Source organism: Balearica regulorum, chromosome Z (genome assembly GCF_011004875.1).
Source record: "Balearica regulorum gibbericeps isolate bBalReg1 chromosome Z, bBalReg1.pri, whole genome shotgun sequence".
Lineage (NCBI taxonomy): Eukaryota > Metazoa > Chordata > Aves > Gruiformes > Gruidae > Balearica > Balearica regulorum.
In genome coordinates this window covers 33,036,053-33,054,574 of record NC_046220.1, presented here as the reverse complement: position 1 = coordinate 33,054,574, position 18,522 = coordinate 33,036,053, and the positions used below count along the sequence as shown (strand labels likewise).

Here is an 18,522-nt window from a genome sequence, read left to right as displayed (position 1 = left end):
CCAGGCAGAAAAGCAGAGCACTGCTGCACAGATGACCAAAGGGTAGCCTTCAACCTAAACAACTGTCACACAAGGCATTTTCAAGGTCTGGTAGTGGGCAAAGCCAAATGTCCTTCCTCTCTCATAGCTTGAGTCCCAGCAAGCTTTGGAGTGATCTCTATATTATGATGGACTTCGCCTACTCCCGTTTTAGGGCACTCTCTAAACCTTCTTCAAGGAAGATTTGGGAAAGCCCCTAGCCAAAGGACAAGGGCCTCCTGGCCGTCCAATGTCTGGCCCAGCCCCATCGTGAAGATGGAGGAAGCAAGCCTCCTGGTCAAGCCCCTTCCTTCAGGAGTTAAAAAGGTGATTTATTTGGTTGCACTTTTGGAGTTAATGACTGGCTCCACTGTCCAGGGAAACTAGGAAAACTTCAGGGCCAGGAAATGAACTTAAGCAAGCCTCAGAAACATGATATTCTGGCTTTGCTCAAGTTACTGCCTAGAGACAGTGTCAGCTATTGCCTTGCCTGTTGCCTCCCAGCTTCTTTGAGACACATCCAACACCCACAACCCGCTCTGGTGTCTAAACCTGTTCCAGAAGAACTCCACATTTGGGCAGTCCCAGAAGCAGTCCTGGCTGAGAACCTCTCTTTACTGACAGAGAGTGTTCACGATAATCCTTGCTAATCCCACCAGATCAGCCGGCTGCTATCTACCTTGACAGCTGGGGCTCTGCCAGCTTCTCCAAAGGCACTGACCAGCATACCGGAAATGTCTCCACATAGCTGGCCAGCCTCAGAGAAAGCTGGAAGGATGTGAATGTGCTGTTCAAAATTCCTCCTTTAAAGCCTCCAACTCTTTTCAACTGACAGGGAATGCTAGTGGAGCAGGAACATCCGTATCTCCTATACCATCAAGGACAGCAATGCTCTGACATGCTGGTGTCAGCGCAGAAGTTGAGCTGAAATGGAAGGCAGCTCACTAAAGTTAGACCAAGACGGTGGCAAGAAATGTATGAGGAGCCAGAAGGGAACTGTGACCTCTCTATCAACTGAAGGCTGATGTGAATGCTGCACACAACGCAATGACATGCTGAATTCATCTTTCTCAGACTCCTGGAGAATGACTTTCCACATCCTGCTGACCTGGAGTCAGCATGTTTCTAAATCTGTTTTTGATAGATCAGAGCATGGGATTTGGCTTTTTATCAGTCAGTGTACTGTGGGTGGGTATCTCTGCTTAGTTGCATGTGACAGCTGCAAGATTGTCTTTCAGAAAGTCTCATCACCGAACACTTCACAGCATTCAGGCCCTTCTCTCTTTTTTTTTATATTTTAATAGAGGAAACACATTTGGGAAAAGTTATATACAAATACCTGAAAGCCTGCAAAATTAGCAAATGCCACATAAAAAAGCGAAGATGTTGCACACCTTACAGAAGAGTCTGAACAAAACATGAAGGTCCATGTCCTGCACTGCTTGCCCAAAAGCAATTTCTATCAAAGAAGCGAGGTCAGCCTTATGCCCTCTCCTTATAAACCTCTCTTCTGCATGCACATCACATCCCATGTCAGTCTAGTGAACAGACATTCTGTCAAACTCCTACTTTGCAATTTCCTCTTGCAATGAACAGAGGGCAGAAAATTAACCTTGGCCTGAGGATGCCCAGAGACAGGCCCAACATCCCAACATGTCAAACCTCTCATTTTATGTTAATACGGTGCAGGTACGGTTAGTTGGCTAATTGTGAATGCTTCCATCGAGCCCCTCCGGTGGCCTCTGTGCTCACTAATTCAGAAAAGATCTCTCTCACATCACTCATTTAAAAATAAAACAATATAACAATACGCAGCAACAGGAATTAGCACTGGAACAGTTCCAATGGAAGAAAATAATTAAAAAAAATATGTGGGCACAGAGACAAGACTGCCCAGATAGATAAACTCTCCAATAAATCTCAAGTGACCACCATTTACAAACCACTCTCATACATGGACTTCGACATCAACACAAGGAGAACTGAACTGGTATGCAAACAGAATGACAGCAGAATTGGGATCACACTGCCCACTGGGGAATCACAGCTGCTACAAACAATTAATATTTATATTACAGTAGTGTCTTGAGGGAACAGCTGAGTTACAGATAAACACAGAAAGCAATATTGCAGAGGTTTGTACATGTGTTTGTGTGTATACAGCCCCCAGAACAGTGAGATTTCTCTCTCCCCTGCTTGAACAGCACTCAGTGCAATGAAATCATCGTCACAGATGTTACCTCCACAGATATATAGATAATATACAGATAACAAGAGAAAGAGGGAAAAATGTGTGTATGCATATGTGAATGCACCCTGCCCTATCACACTCCATAATCAGGAGAGAAGGCAAACAGAGACAAGGAAATCCTTTGCCAATGACTACTGCCAGAGCTGTACATTTCTACAAACAAATCAAGCTGTTCTAAAACATTTCTGAACTTTCTAATATTAGGATAATTTCAGTCTCCTGGTATACTGCAAAAGGAAACAACAGCTCAGCAACTTTTACTATAACAGCTGGGTCTAGCTGTGTATTATAAAACACCCTCAACTTCTGCAATACCACATCCCTAACAGAGCAAAGTTTATTTCAGGGATGAAGCAAATCCCTGCTGGAGCTGAAGAGAAATCAGAGGATGTTTCACAGCTGCAGTGTGAAGCACTGTGGCTGAGCAGGGGTCGGAGGCACCCTGGGGAGGCTCGCAGCTGCTCCATTACTCACTTTGGGAATGACTCAATTCTCATCACGACCCTCTGTCAACCTTTGACAGCACTAAAGTAAAAGTCTTGCTTGTCACTGTGCTACAGTAAAATGGCTTCAGTGGAAGTGTCTTCAGGACCAAGTGGGAGAGTACAGCTTTGCGGAGTAGCCTCCTTGTAAACACTGAATTCAATTGCTGTGACGAGTGCAAGACACACAAATAGCAAACAAATAAGAACAAGGACTCCAGCAATGCATTTTATTCTGCAAAGATGCAGTCAGATGTGAAATTACTCTCTTGCTCTCCAAAGGATGGAAGGTGAGAGTGGGAACAGCAACATTCTGTAGAAAATTTGCATGCCACATCAACATCTCTACATTTTGTCAAACAGAAAGTGTTTTAAACTAGTATGCCAGTGATGCTCATAGAAGTATTTAATTGAGACTAAAATAGACAGCATATCCATTCCTTCCCCTTGAAAGCTGATTTCTTAGAGAGGGGATTGATAAATGTGTTACGGACAAGGAGCCTTCTTACTTTGTAGGGAACCAAGCAGTCTTTCCAGGTGAACACTAAAGATGACTTATTTCAGAAATCAAGGCAGGCGACTCCATTTCACCCAGGAAAGGGCAAGTACAAACCTGTCATGAAGGCCGCTTCAGTAAAATCTGAACCTGCCACCAACAAGAGGACCAGAGGGAAGGCCAAGCTGCTATTCAGCAGATTTGGTTCTAGTGTCTTGCACTGGCTTTGAGCCTGTCACATCCAACTTTCAGCCCAAATCTTCCCTCCTGACTGCAGATTGTTTTGTCCATTTCAGGATTTCGGCCTCTCAAAAAGGTACTGCACCCAGAGCATCCACCTTGTAAACCTCATGCTGTAAGAATTTGATTCAAACCACTCTCTTTTTTTCTCAGAGACTATCCAGGTTGGCTCCAATGAAATCAACAACTTTAGAAAGCACAGCAGGAGAGGAGGAAACAGCAGTATGCACTTGAACTTGTGCTCCTGATAGTTGAAAAACACAGTGGAAATATAAAAATGCTTTCAAAGGAGCATAAATTTACAATGCAGGGCAATCTGGACAAACACCACTTATTTCATGAACATTTCACCTACGCTGGGAGGCAAAAAAGCCTTAATCTACTCAGCTGTTACCATTTATTTGATTTTGACAGTTCTCACTCATATGTTGCATTTCAAATTTCAAGAGAATAGTTAAAACTGCACTATAATCTATTTAAGCTTGTGCCAAAAAACTTGAAGGGTTTCAGCTGACGTATTTTTTTTTAGACTTCTTGCTGTCAGGGAGCAAAGTTTGTTAGAAACCAGTGTCTCATCTTGCTTTGGGGGGGGGGGAAAGAAAAAAGGAATCCTAGTATCCTTTTATCCTTCAATTTTGCTATGGAGCAGAAGCTTCAGATTCCTACCAAGGCCAAGCTGCTGTTCAATTCTTTTGCAGCTACTCTTGCAGGCATTGCAGAAAAGCGTACTATGAAAAGATGGGAAAGGAGGACAGCCTTACAGGAGGGGAAGTCATACATACAAAATGCAATGTTAAAAGCAGCCTAGAGGAATGCGTGCAAGACACAGAGAGATGATGCTGTCTTTGCTGGTGAAGCTGGCTGTGTTTTCAGCCGTGACAGCAATGGTATAAACTGGAATTGATAGGGTGCATATGTGGATGGGGACAATGGAACTGAACTTGAAAGTGTGAAAAGGGAGACGGTGTCAATGAAAAGATTCATTCCTGAATGTGTGTGTAAACAGGGTGGGGGGCAGACAGAGCAGCTACACTGTGTGTTGGAAGGAAAGGAGCCTGGAGGTGGGCTGTGAGAGCGGAGAGGATGCCTGCTGCTTTATCCCTCTTTAATTAGTTTCCAAAAGACAGTGATTTCCCATACCTTCTGCAAGTACAGGACTGTTCCCTTCAGCACAGCATAAAAGGTTTTCCAGCCTCGCTTTCCCCGGGGAGCTGCAAAGAAAACAAATGAAAATCCATTTAACTCAGATCCATTTTTACACTTTGTCTAGGCAACAGGAGAGCTACATTAGTCCTGCGTTAAACCTCCTTTGTACTCTCCTTTTCAAAGGACAATGCAACTCAGCACAGTGCCTGAACACACCCACTGTGTGAGAGCGTAATAAAACCACCCTGATGACAGCCCTGGACTCGATCGGAAGGGAACAGCAGCAATGCAGGAAGTAGGCCAGAGAGATCCAGGCTTTGTGCTCTTTCAGGTAGGTGGACACTGTCCCTACACAGCTAGGTCCGAGCTCTGCACCTTGGCAGACTTTACAGAAGGAAACGCCCTTTCTCCACGTCATAGCAGGCTGACAGGCACTGCTTGGGACCAATGGGACATTGCTCAGAAAGCAGTCCCTCTCAAGAGCATCCCTCCCTTTTGCTGCTGCTGCACACTTGAGTTGGCACCAAGTAATCAGATGGCTTTATGGTCCCTTCCTCTATTCCTGCAGCCTCAGAAGAAGGAGGAAGGAGAGTGGAGCCAAACAAAATCCTAAGGAATTAAAAAAAAAATCACCCCTCAGGAAACCTAAAGTCAGTTAGAGGTTGAAGAACATAACAGAGACAACATATCCAGCCTACAGATTCCTAGAAACAAGCTGGGGCGGGGGGGGAGGAGAAAAAAGAAAAAGGCTGGGGGGGGAATTCAGCATGAAGGCTCCATTTTAAAATTCAGCTGCAATAGAGAGAGAAGGCACAGGCTGCATGGTCACAGTGCCAGAGACCAGAAGCCTGCATGTAAGCTCAGTCTCCAACAAGCGCACACCACTGATGAGCATCCACTTGCCTCTATACTGAAATTAATAATCTGTGCATGACTGAAGCATCACCCTCAGAAAGGCATCCCATTCTCATCTGAAGACAGCAAGTGATGGTGAAGAGGTTATTAGTCCCTTGCACCAGAGGTTAATCATTCTCATCTCACACAACAGGCCTCGTTTCTAATTGGCATTTGTTCGGTTCAGCTTCCAGCCATTGGCCCCTGTTACGTCCTTCTCCTCTAGAACTGCCTAAATGCTTTGGCCCTCAGTACTACTTTTACTCCTTTCCTGGGAAAATACATATAGCATGTGAGTATATCACTTCATTAGAATCCCACACAAGCTCATCTCTGCCCTGCAACAACTCCATTAGGAAATATGAGAAGGTCTAACTCACTTTAAAAAAAAATGAGTTTCATTTTATTTGCAACTTGAAAGTCAAAATGTAACTTTTTCAAGAGCCCCACGACAATGAGAGACAGACCTGTGAGATGTACAGAAACTTCTGAAAACATGGCCCTAATTACTCATAAAAGGATTATCCTCAAAATGCCAACATCCGATGTGCTGAATCATGAGCAATTCTGATTACTTATGTTTAATAAAGAAGAACCTATTCAGAGCATCCAGTCATCACAAAGAATGAGGTCAGTTTGATTTCGACAACTCTGGATTTAGTTGTCCAGCTGTCAGCCTCCAGCTTGAAAATACCAACCTCCAGTTGTACCTTCTAAAATATACTGGCAAAACATGCAAACACCAAAGAGCTTAGCCCAGCTAGGATAGAGTTACAGTTACTGGAAACCCATCACAAAGTCAGACTTTGCCTTCGGGATTCAGCCCAGCAGCATCAACTGTAAGTAGATGATCCTCAGCAATGATTGGGGAAAATACAGATGCTCTGAGTAGCCTCTGCTGTTTCCAAGAACATTAATAGAAAACAAACAAATGAAGATGTCCAAACAACAACACACACAGAGGTGAATCAGAAGCCTTCAATAATTAGTGCACCACAAATGAAGTAGGACAAGAAGGAAAGAGGATGATTAATCTAAGTAAGAGACACAGCAAGATTATTACAAAGAAGGAGCAGGGAGGAACTGCATGGCATAAATCTGGCTGTTACCAAAAGCTGCTGAACTTCATTGGGTATGTGACCCAAGGCTGGGAAAAAAGGAAAGGGAATGGCTACAGCATCTTCCAAGCATAACAGCCTTTCTTTAAAGACAGTCTGAGAGGGGAGGGGAGATTTGAAACAATTTATCACATAAGGAAAAGGAGAATTACCAAACTTCTATGGAACAGCTACTGTCATTCACTTGAAATCGTTTTCTCTTCTGTAAACCATGAGATTCATTTTCTTTTAGCACAAAAGATTCACATTGCTTTGCTGTATCACATAACTCATTATGTTCATGCATTAGAGTTGATGCAAATGCGACTGAACATCGTAAATCCTGGCCTAATAGTGAGAGTGCAATAATCCAATTGCTGCGTTGTTTGTTATTGCTGCAATTTCTCCTAGTGAAGCAGCACTATTTGCCTTCAGAAGTACATGGACTCATCATAAGTGGATTGTGCAGAGATAACAAGAAAATGAGACGTTAAAAGTGAAAGATACTCACTTTTCTTTCCATCCATATCTGCATGGCTTTTCCGAGCTAGAAATCCAGTTTTATACACAGCAGCATTTGGGTCATGAGGGATGTCCAGGAATGGGTTATTTGAGTTTCCAATTCGACTGACAGCCTTCATCTGGGTCCCATTATCCTTTTCGTCTGTACCATCTGAATGAGCCTTTTTTTTCTCTTCTTCATCCCTTAAAAAACAGTGAAAACCAAGCATGAATGAGGGACTGACCAGCAAAGTTTCATTTCAGTAATTCTTGCATGCTCCTTGTCAAAACATACCTCTCTCTTTATAGGGGGCCCTGTTTAGAGAGAAACATAGGCGTGTCAGATTATAGCAAAACTTCAGTTCACCTACTTCACCAGCACAGGACATAGGAGCCAGATTTTCAAAAAAGCCCATTTGCCTTTTACAGTCTCAGAAGACAGGATTTCAGGAGTCTTCTGTGTCCTCCAACTTCACTTATTTTTAATTCCACTTATTTGAGTGCTAAAATGGGAAATATTTGCCTGCTGGGCTCTCCTGAAAAATCTCCAATTTCTTCCTGAGTTCACAGGTATTTGGAAAGGATTAGATTACTACGGATCGCTGTGGCTTACCCTTTAACTTAGAATATGAAACACAGACTCTACCTCCTTTTCTTTATTCTCCTCCACAGACTAGCATAAAAGTAGTAATTTAAAAATAAAAACTATACTAGGTGAATTATGTTACCCGTATTTTAGAAACAAAATGCTGCTCAAAACGTTACTTATTAGGGCAATGCATTCAACACAGCTCTCAGGGACAACAATGCAACCCATTTCAGCAAGTCACAAGCATTGCCTGAGTAATAAATGCCTTTTTGCTTGTTACAGCCAAAGGCAAAAAGGACTTGGCGACCTAGAAAACAAAAAGTGTCCACCACAAGAGTAGGACGATTGTTTTCAGCGGACAACAGGCCACAGAACCTGGGTGGATGATGTATCTGCAGGAACCACAGTTAGTGTCAGATTACAGAGCAGCCGTGTGTCCGTTGACATCTCCACACATTCCCCTCCAGGTGAGTGGGATAGGTGTGTCAGGGAGGATGAAGGCTGTCATTGGAAAGTCATGGTAACAATGCTTCTCCTAAGACCAGCACCTGGTTAAAAAAAATAAATCATTACCACTTGAGTGTAATGATGGCTAATGGGGGGGTGAACTTCAAGCTGCTGCATCTCACTGGAGCCAGATGATCAGCTGAGAGAGCAAGCTCAGGCAGACCTTCCAATCACACGCACATGTTTAAAGGCGTGTATCACATGAGGAGTAGCAAGGCATATGTCAGCCCAAAAGCTCCCTTTGGGGCACACTACAACTATGTTTCCTTATGCGAATGACCATCCAAAGAAATGTCCTCCAAGAACTGCAGGCTACAGCAACAATCTGTGTTATCCTGATCTCTCCTGAAATGGTCTTCTGGGGTATAACTTAGCCTGAGGAGATACAAGGATAATAGACTGGTTTGACAATAAGGAAACCAAATCCAGAGACAGAGGCTTAATATAGTGAACTCAGCAGTGCCAGGGAATGTTCCCAGGCATTTGACTTTGATGACCTCATATTACTTTGTGCTTGGCATGGTCTCAGCTCAGCACACTCCCAAACAATTTCCAGACACCGTTTAGGAATCAGCACAGTCAAGGACCACTCCAACAGGCAGTACAGAGGCAAACATCTTCTTTTGGAGCGTAAGACTTTTCAACAGTATGGATACAGATGCTACACATCAACATTTGGCCTGAAAGTCACGGAAAGGTGCCAGACATTTGATTTAGTTGTAGAGATACAGCCAACATGGTGCACCATACTGTCATGGTGTTGTCTTGCAAGGTCTCCTGATTAAAAGGAACAAAACTTTTTACCTGAAGACCTTATTCCTGCAAGGGAGAGCAGTCCTTGCATCTTTCAGCGTATTGATACATGTTTTCCCACTCCAGAACAGAGAGATCTGCAAAAATCTTTCTGTTGGTCAAAGCAATAAGGATTTCTTCATGCATGCTTTGGTTGAAGCCCTCTCCCAATTGAAAAAGCGTAAGAATTTCTGACAATTTTGATTGTCCCCACCGTTCCTGTTTCTACCACACTTACTAGCTGCTGGCAAGTCTGGATCATTGTGTGACACGGGTTTCTTAGATATGTGTCCATTCCAGGAGTAAATTCTCTCAACACAAGTCTGTGGTACCTAATCCAGACTAGAATGTCTCTGAGGGTACAAGCCCTTGGACTGATTTATCCTATAGAAGCGCCTTGTGAATTCTGGTATCTCAGCCAAGGACACAGTGGATTTCTCCTCGTCCGCAGAGACCTATTGCAGTAAATGGCTTAGCATTTTTTTGGAATAAGCTATCTCCTTCAGAGCTATGGGAGCAAACTATCTTATACTGATCAACTGCCCTGTGGGAATGTACCAGTGCCCTTATCCAAGCAGCCACAGATGTTGTGATAAGCAATCCTGGGGATCCTGGACACCACTAGTGCTGGGGCCAGTGCTCTCAAAGTCAGCATCTCTGGGGCAGCTATTAAACAGGAATTCTTCAAAAGACAAATGCACACAGGGCAGACAAGGACAAAATGTCTTGTCTGCTCTTGAATATGAAATACCAACGGAAATAAAACCAGAGGATCTGGGAACCACTTCTTCAAATACTCCATGTTGTTTCAGTGGTCAAGCATAAGAAGAAAGCAGGACAATTGGGAGAAGTTTCCAAGTAGCAAAACAGTTCTGGTATTAGCCTTTCCTTATATCCTCTCCAAAGCTGGATGAATAGATTGGTCCTGGGTAGGCTTTATCAAGGATTTAACAATTTGAACTTACTCCTCACCAGACTTTAAGGTACAGTTGCAAGAAGGAATTGCTGCAGAAAATTCAGCTGGCCTCTGGATACATGCACCTGAAAACTGATCTTTCACAGAATCACAGAACGGTAGGGGTTGGAAGGGACTTCTGGAGATCACCTAGTCCAACCCCCCTGCTAAAGCAGGATCACCTTGAGCAGGTTGCACAGGATCACGTCCAGGTGGGTTTTGAATATCTCCAGAGAAAGAGACTCCATAACCTCTCTGGGCAGCCTGTTCCAGGGCTCTGTCACATGCAAAGTAAAGTAGTTTTCCCTCATGTTCAGATGGAACTTCCTGTGTTCCAGTTTGTGCCCATTGCCCCTTGTCCTGTCACTGAGCACCACTGAGAAGAGTCTGGCCCCTTCCTCTTCAAACTCACCCTTCAGATATTTGTAAGTGTTGATGAGATCCTCTCTCAGTCTTCTCTTCTCCAGACTAAACAGACGCAGCTCCCTCAGCTTTTCCTCATAGGAGAGATGCTCCAGTCCCCTAATCATCTTTGTAGCCCTCCACTGGACTCTCTCCAGTAGTTCCCTGTCTTTCTTGAACTGGGAAGCCCAGAACTGGGGAGCCCAGAACTGGACACAATATTCCAGATGTGGCCTCACCAGGGCAGAGTAGAGGGGGAGGATAACCTCCTTTGACCTGCTGGTCACACTCTTCTTAATGCACCCCAGGATACCATTGGCCGGCTTCGCCAGAAGGGCACATCAGATTCCTTTCTGCCCACCTCTCCAGCCTGTCCAGGTCTTGCTGAATGGCAGCGCAGCCTTCTGGTGTATTGGCCACTCCTCCCAGTGCAGTATGGTCAGCAAACTTGCTGAGGGTACACTCTGTCCCCTTGTCCAGGTCACTGATGACTACGTTATACAAGACTGGACCCAGTACTGACCACGGGGGCACACCACTACTACAGACCTCCAACTAGACTCTGCGCTGCTTATCACAACCCTCTGAGCTCTGCCATTCAGCCAGTTCTCAATCCACCTCACTGTCCACTCATCTAACCCACACTTCCTAAGCTTGACTATGATGATGTTATGGGAGACAGTGTCAAAAGCCTTGCTGCAGTCAAGGTAGGCAGCATCTACTGCTCTCCCATCATCTACCTAGCCAGTCATGCCATCACAGAAGGCTATCAGATTGGTCAAGCATGACTTCCCCTTGGTGAATCCATGCTGACCACTCTCGATAACCTTCTTTTCCTGCACATGCTTAGCAATGACATCCAGAATGAGCTGTTCCATCACATTTGAAATCAAATTAATTTTTCTTCTTCAGCTTAAGCTGACAATGATCTGTGCAAAAGCCAAAGGATGAGCACTATCTACAAAACCTGGCCCATAATATTATAGACAATGGGATGTTAAGAGGTCAGATAATCTCTTTACCTCTAAGGCTGGATACACTCTTCCTAACCCATTCTGGATAGCATAATCAGTTCACAAAAACCTGCAAGTGAAAACACTTCCATAGCTTATCCAGGCAAATCTATGCCCTGGTTTAAAAGGCTTATTGCTAGAAAGCTTTTTTTAATGTTCAACCCAAACTTCCCTTGTTTCAAATTTAAGCCCATCCACAATGGGTGTGAAGAATAACTCACACCCTTCTCTGCAACAGCCTTTACACACTGAAAAAAAACCACTCAGGTCCCTCTCCTCAGTGCTCCCATTTCCATCTAAACGAATCCAACTCAATCTCACCGCTGATGTTCACATGATCTTGAATGCATTTGATCTTCTGGGTGATGTCAGGGTTAAAGAACAAAAGTTTACCATCCGAGGATGAAAAGATCTCATGGAAATACCAAGCCCCTCAGGGAAATTTAAGCAGCGTGAGAAATTACAACACAATTATTGGGGCTACACACACTCCTGGGTGGTTCCAGTGACCTCAGTGCACTGAAAAGAGGATACATTGGACTAACTGGATGAAACAGTACGTGGTTTCATTGTAGTCAATAGGAACTTCTGCCAACTACTTCAGTGAGGTCTGATCACTACTTTGTGCTTAACTTGGTGTTCAAAGAAATGAACCACAGTCCAACAGACAGGAGAGATCTAGAACTGTGAGCAGGAGAGAGGAATGGGACAAAAGGCAGAATAATTGTATTTCTGATGTTTAGTTTTCCCATACTGGTTTTCTCTTCTCTCCCAGGACACTGAACAACAAAGCAGGCAAGAGGAAACAGCAAGCCAAGTAAATGGCACACCAACTAAATGGCAGAACATTTTCTGGCACTGCTATTGTGAAAAGTAACCAAAAAAATTGAGGGGTGCAGCACAGAGTAGGAGTGTGCATTCAGGATCCATTCAGGGTAAATTTGAGGTCAGATCTGTTTATTTTACAGATCATGGTATGTGATTAGCTTTTAACTTTCTGGAGAACTTGAACCTGGAAACCACTGCAGAAAAAGAACTGTAATGCAATTCTCTCTTTCAGAGCTGTACTCTTGCCTCCCTATTCATATAGGATAAATGAATATTCCCGTACTGAAAGTCTCTCTCAGCCCATCTGCTGATTAAGGGGGCCACTTCTCTTGACTACAAAATTGGAATCAACGGTAGCCTTTTCCTTCTGTCGGCTTTGGATTAGACTGTAATTCTACTGGAAATGGACAGTAAACTAGTTAGGATGATGACACACCTAGCTTGCAACTAGTAAGATAAGGACCAGGTAGCAGTTTTCCCCCATCTTACACATCGCTGTTACCCGCCCCCTGCCTATGGACTTACTGACAATCATGAATCCACCAAATAATGTACTGCCAGCGAAGATCTTAAACTGTTGCTTAGTTCATAAGAGAGGGAGTCTTAGATCCTCAAAAGGATTCAGGCTGGAGGAAAGACATTTCATCAACTTGCCAGCCTCACAAGGGAGCTTATGCTGGGTTCTGCAGCTCTATTTCCACCTTTGCCTTACCTCCTACCTCTTCCCCTGCCAACTGGATCAGGGAAGCAAAGAGATACTCTTTGGAAAGAGGAGAGGATCTTCCTCAGTCCCATCACAGCAAAACCAACCATGTCCCCCCTTCCTATCCACCTTTCTCTGCAGATCACGACAGCAGAGCAAGAGAGCAATGTGCCTTCTCCCTCTAGCTCAGGTAGTCCTGGGGGTCATTGGGGTGATTACTTTACATTAACCACACATCTCTCTAAAAGTGAGGAGAGACACCTTCACGCTCCCTCTTCCAGCCAGCACTCTCAGCACTAAAGATAAAGGCACAACCTCTTAGACTATGCCCAGAATGAGCTTTGTCTCACAGCACAGAAAGTCGTATCAGTCACATTGTCACATCAGCCTCAGCTATCTGTCTGAGTTTCAGACTGGAATGGACAATTGGCCACTTTGAGCATTCTTCTGGGAGAAGGCAGCTTTACGCCCATATCCCAAAGCCTTATTTAAGGAGGATTCTGATTTCTCCCTTTTCCAGCCTGCTTGCAATTTTCCCTAAAACAATTAATTAGCAAGGGATATGGACTGAACTATGTAAATGCCAAAGCAGTTACTACCTATACAGGAGTAAGCTATCTCACAAATCACCTTGACTGAAGCTCATGGGAGCAGAGCCAAGCATGAGCCAGTTCCCACCTGGAGGCTGTCCAAGTGTATTAGACACGGTATAGTCTCTTCCCAAGAGCTGGAGGAAAATTCTAACATCAAGAAAGTCACACAATGGATTCTGCTGGGTCTAAAGTACCTGTGAGAGAGTGTCTTGCAAATAGCTCTGGTGTTGTGACATGTAAGATTCAGAAATGTCTCCCACCATACTTAAGAGGCTGATCAGAGATGGCACTTCTTGGTGATTTGCCTTTATCTAACACACTTCTGAACAGGGGCTGCAATCCCAGCTGGGACCAGCAACCCTTGTAAGTGAGGATGCGCACCCTGACAAGGAATTCACTGGCATATTATGAACTTAAAACTAGGAAGATCAGAAGCCAATGGGCCCGCAAGACCTATGACAGTTGTTTGGACTTCTACCACAAAAGGTGCAGAAGCATGCATCCCAGGCATACATTGGTCTCAAGAATGCGAGGTTTCAGATACATAAATCTACACAGGTAAATGTCTTGTACAGCCAAAATAGATAGAAGACATAATTCGTTTATTATACACCAAAATCCACTGTTCTGCAAGTGGCAAAATCTAAAGCAGACTCTTCTACTCTTTGGTGGCATATCTAGACCACATAAAACCTAAGCACAGAGAAAAGTCATTTTAACACAATCAGAAATTGAAGCTTTCTTGTCTGCAGTATTTCCATAGTTAACAAGTGTTAGCCTGTTCAAAGTAGCTAAGGACAGGGGATATCAGACTTTGTCCAATTTATCATCTTTCATATTAGGTTGTTGTCAAGTTATCCATAGTTAATCAGGAGACAAACCAAGACAATAAACCAACAGCAGGAAACTCAATCCAAGACGTGTGTTTCTATTCAGTGGTTCTGACACAATGTACCAAAAGATAAAGAGAGAAGTCAACTTCTGTTTTATTTATGCAGTCATACAACAACGGAGGATTTAATTTCTCTCTTTTCAGGCTGAAGATTCCTGCTAAATGAAATGTCCTCTTTCCTTACAAATGCAGTTGGCTCCTATCATGAACAACTGCCCTTGCTGGAGAAACAGATGAGGCAGTATTGCCAGGTCATTCATTAACAGAAAAGCAAACTCATTATGTACATTGGCTATCTTCTACAGGCTTTGGAGCCCACTCAGTTGGTGACATAGGACATATAAACAGATTACTAGACAGGTACTATTTTTAAACTCCTAATTTCTACGCAGTATACTTACACTGCCCATTCCAGCTTCTCATTCTTGATTGAATTGTAGAGGGCCTGCAAAGGGAAAGAAATGAGATGGGATTATTGTTTGACCCCTGCTAAGCATACATTAATACGCTGAGGAAAATTACCTAATACCAGCAAGCGAGCTGTCTCTGATTGATTGAGAAAGTAGCATATCTGCTCATGGTAACACAAAAGTCTTAAGCAGAAATCTCATCTAAGGAAAAAATATCAGAACGCAGGATTTGAGATCACAGTCATTTTCTCAAGCAGGTTTTTGGGTTTTCTGGTTTGGGTTTTTGTTTTTTTAAAATAACCCTGCTACATTTGCAAAAGCCATAAGACTACAGCCTTGAAATTCAAGGTCCAATTTAATTCCTGATTATCAATGAGATTTTTTTGTCACTGACTTTAATGGAGCCAAGATTTCACCATATGGGCTTACCTGAAAACTATGCCAGAATAGCTATCCAAAGCCCCTGAGCCTCAGACACCTGAATGCTTCCCCATACACACCCCCCAACATAAACACGTTCCATTTCTAAGTGCAAAACAGAAAATGAACGACAGGCAGCTTTTGCGCTTGAAGATCAATGTCTTGGACTGCTGCCTGCTAACATCATTACTCTTTCCATTCACAGGAAAGATGTCAGTAGATTTGCCACCAAAGGTCACAATTCTGTTGTTGACACCAACCTGCAAATAAAAGGGTCTGGAGGTTGACTTAAGCTTGGGTGGATATTAGACAGTCGGGATGGATTTCTTCTGAGAGGGAGGATGTACATCATTTAGACAGGCATGTCTGATTTCAACCCTCCAGTAGCTGACACATACAATGGATAAATGCCTGCTATTACTATAAGCTAATGGAGTTCTTCAAATAGGCCACTTGACTCAAGTGAAGTGTTTTGGTATGGAATGTCCCTGATTCTCACACTTATAATCCACATTTGTAATTTACCTTATATACATAGCTAGATTTACTCCCTCTGGCACATAACTCCTACACAGCCTCAAAATATGTTAACGTGTAGAAGAACTGTTGATGCACATGATTACCAAAAAGTAGCACATCAAGTATGAACAAGCCTGAAAAATCACATACTATAATAGCTACGACATGCTCAACAGAAACATTAGCATTTAAATAGCCTTAATTCTGACCCAAGATAAAAATAATTCTGAAAACTGAAGAGTTGAAACTAGTCTTGTGCGTATGCCATGGCTGAACTTGCAATGAGAATCTCATGAACATATCCCACGGCTTGTCCTGTGATTCACTGGCTCCTTTCTGAATCTTGTGCAGGCTATTTGAAGATCCTTAATATTCAGCTCTGTGAAAATCTGGCTCGACTGAACCATACACAAGCACATCAAGCGTACTGGTACAACTTGCCTCATGCTGCTGCTACACATGCAGCAACTTTTAGTCAGTTTCTCAGAGCAACAGAACAGATATGACCATCAGGAGGAATCATCCCACATCCTACTTACACTGAGCTAGCAGAGAGAGGTCCCTACCGCTAACAGGGCTTTGCAGCGCTACTCAACGCAATGTGATGAAATATTTCCAAATCTGGAGTTTTCACTGTCTATTTCTATTTATCCTATGTTCTCCAAACTTGTATAAGGAGATCTGATCCAAAGGCAAACAGCCAGACAACAGTGAAGGAAAGGGCACTGCTGGTAGTTTGTAGGCACTTTGCTTAATTTTCAGGTGAGAGCTATCAAGAGATTTAAAGACCACCCTGCAGGAGGAAAGTAAAAGAAAGGGCTAACATTTCTCCTACCATGCAGCCAGCAGAATTAGAGGCACCTCCATTCTTCTGCACAAGCTGATGCTGACACCGATTCCCTAGGGTCACCCATATTTTCTATTAAAAGCCACTATGTTTCTAATGATTTGGCCAAAGACCCCCTCTTATTCTTTGACTTGTCTTTTTCTTCCTACTATGATTAAAATATTCTCTCACATTTTGAGCCAGAAAACTACTTCCACATACAATGCAAAGAGGCTGCATTTTTTCCCCAGTTGCCTCTTCATTTTTTCAGAAGCAGCATTTTTTCCCCCAGCTGGTTGGATGAGATTTTGAAACGTAACAAAAATCTGGCCTGGGGCATCACAAATGCCTTTTCCTGCTCTCTAGCCCAAATGCCTACAAGATTGGGTCACAACCTCTAAAAATGAACACCTGCCCTATGCAGTACTGCTTTTTATGGGATTTTGCTACTCAAGAAGTCTCTAGAGATCACTACAGCCAAAGAGCAGGACATACAAAAGCAGCACTCCAGATGGGTGCGGGAACAACAAATGCCCCAGGCTTTTGCCTTGTGGAAAGTGACATGTGTTTGTCCCGATCTTTACTAATGAGCCAGACTCCATCTTCCTTCTTTAGGGAGTAACAGACACCAACCCAGTCATATGGTGTACATCTGATGAAGGACACAGTGTCCCCCATACAGCATCAAATATAGCCTCTCAGAAATTCTCAGCTATTTACAAAAATGAAAGAGAAAACCCTAGAGAGTACCCACAGCCTGGGCAGCTGTATACAGGGCATGTTCTGTGTGTTTACTGAGCGCGTTCAGTGAGACCTCAGTGAGTAGACCTCTCAAGGGATGGAGATACACGAGTTCTCATGCCTGCCCCCCTGACCCACCTCTCTGGCAGAGACTGCTGCTGGGCCGCGCGCTTGCTGCCATACTCACCAGCCTTTTAGAGCTCTTTTATGTTCTTTCTCCGAAGCAATTTATGCTTTAAGATTTTCCTCTCACATGATCTGGAGAAGAAAAATTTCCTCCTCCCATGTTTTGCAACCGGTAGCGGATGTATAGACCTCAGCACCTGCTCTATCATTTATTTCATGGCTGTTTCCCAAGGCCCTGATTCAGACAGTAGCTCTTTTCAGCAACATTTCTCCAGAGTATGATTAAATCAAACAAACTTGGAGACAAGCACTTAAATGCTTCACTAAATTGCAATAAAGCTGATCAGAGATTATGGCGGGGACATGACTTTCACTGTACTTAACTAGCTGCAAGGGCAGATTTTATTAACTCATGTTTTCTCTCTGGGGAGAAAAAAAAACACCAACCAAAAAAACTCTGATTTAAAGCACACTTACAGTTTGACAACGATCACAGCTTCTTACCTGCTAGCCTGGGAAGTGCTTGGCAAATTTGCTATCCAAAGAGGCTGGACCACAGCAGGGAATGCCAAAACAAATACTGCATGGGTCTCATCTTCCAAGCTGGACCAATACCACTTTCTGTCTCTTTTAGCATCCAAGGCTACTGCAGGAAGGATCCAAACCCCCAGCTACCCACTACCCAGCAGTATCCAACTTCCCTGCTTCAACTCTTCAGCTCTATTACATAGACTGCAAAAGCCTACTCCTCAGAGCTTTCTCTTTTCTGAGAATTGCTGATCTCTGGGTCCACCACACCCGAGGCTCAGCACTGCTCTAAGCTGCCTGGATAAACAAATGCAGTTTTGAAGTGAGAATAAAAGAAACTAACTGCTGCATAAAACAGAATAGCAGGCAACATCCTAGATACCTTCATTATTTTAACTACAATGCTGTTTTCTACAGCTCCAAACTGACCCTCAGCAGACTGCTGTATTAAAAAAAAAAAAAAAAAACAAAAACAAAATGGGGATTTCTTATGTATTTGTGGGATTTGTTTGTATTTGTTCACAAACTGGGCAAGAAACTTACACTTTCTTTT

At 43.4% G+C, this 18,522-nt stretch overlaps 1 protein-coding gene and 1 long non-coding RNA gene across 8 annotated transcripts in view; one reads left to right on the top strand and one right to left on the bottom strand.

Annotated features, from left to right (window-relative positions):
- The window catches only part of LOC104636701 (PH and SEC7 domain-containing protein 3), a 115,493-nt gene that overhangs the window by 27,297 nt on the left and 69,674 nt on the right, over positions 1 to 18,522 (bottom strand). For 6 of the 7 annotated variants that reach the window (XM_075741100.1, XM_075741099.1, XM_075741101.1 and 3 more), the window contains 3 exons: positions 14,801 to 14,844; positions 7,136 to 7,329; positions 4,628 to 4,698 (listed from right to left, as the gene is read on the bottom strand). In XM_075741100.1, the coding sequence (XP_075597215.1) occupies positions 4,628 to 4,698; positions 7,136 to 7,329; positions 14,801 to 14,844 (309 nt within the window). Of the gene's footprint in view, positions 1 to 4,627; positions 4,699 to 7,135; positions 7,330 to 7,368; positions 9,112 to 14,800; positions 14,845 to 18,522 lie in introns of those variants that run through there. The other variant, XM_075741103.1, reaches the window with a different exon arrangement.
- LOC142599595 (uncharacterized) lies at positions 4,809 to 16,689 on the top strand. The gene is made up of 3 exons (XR_012833175.1): positions 4,809 to 4,964; positions 12,159 to 12,200; positions 15,435 to 16,689. It is a non-coding gene; the product is annotated as an uncharacterized LOC142599595 (long non-coding RNA).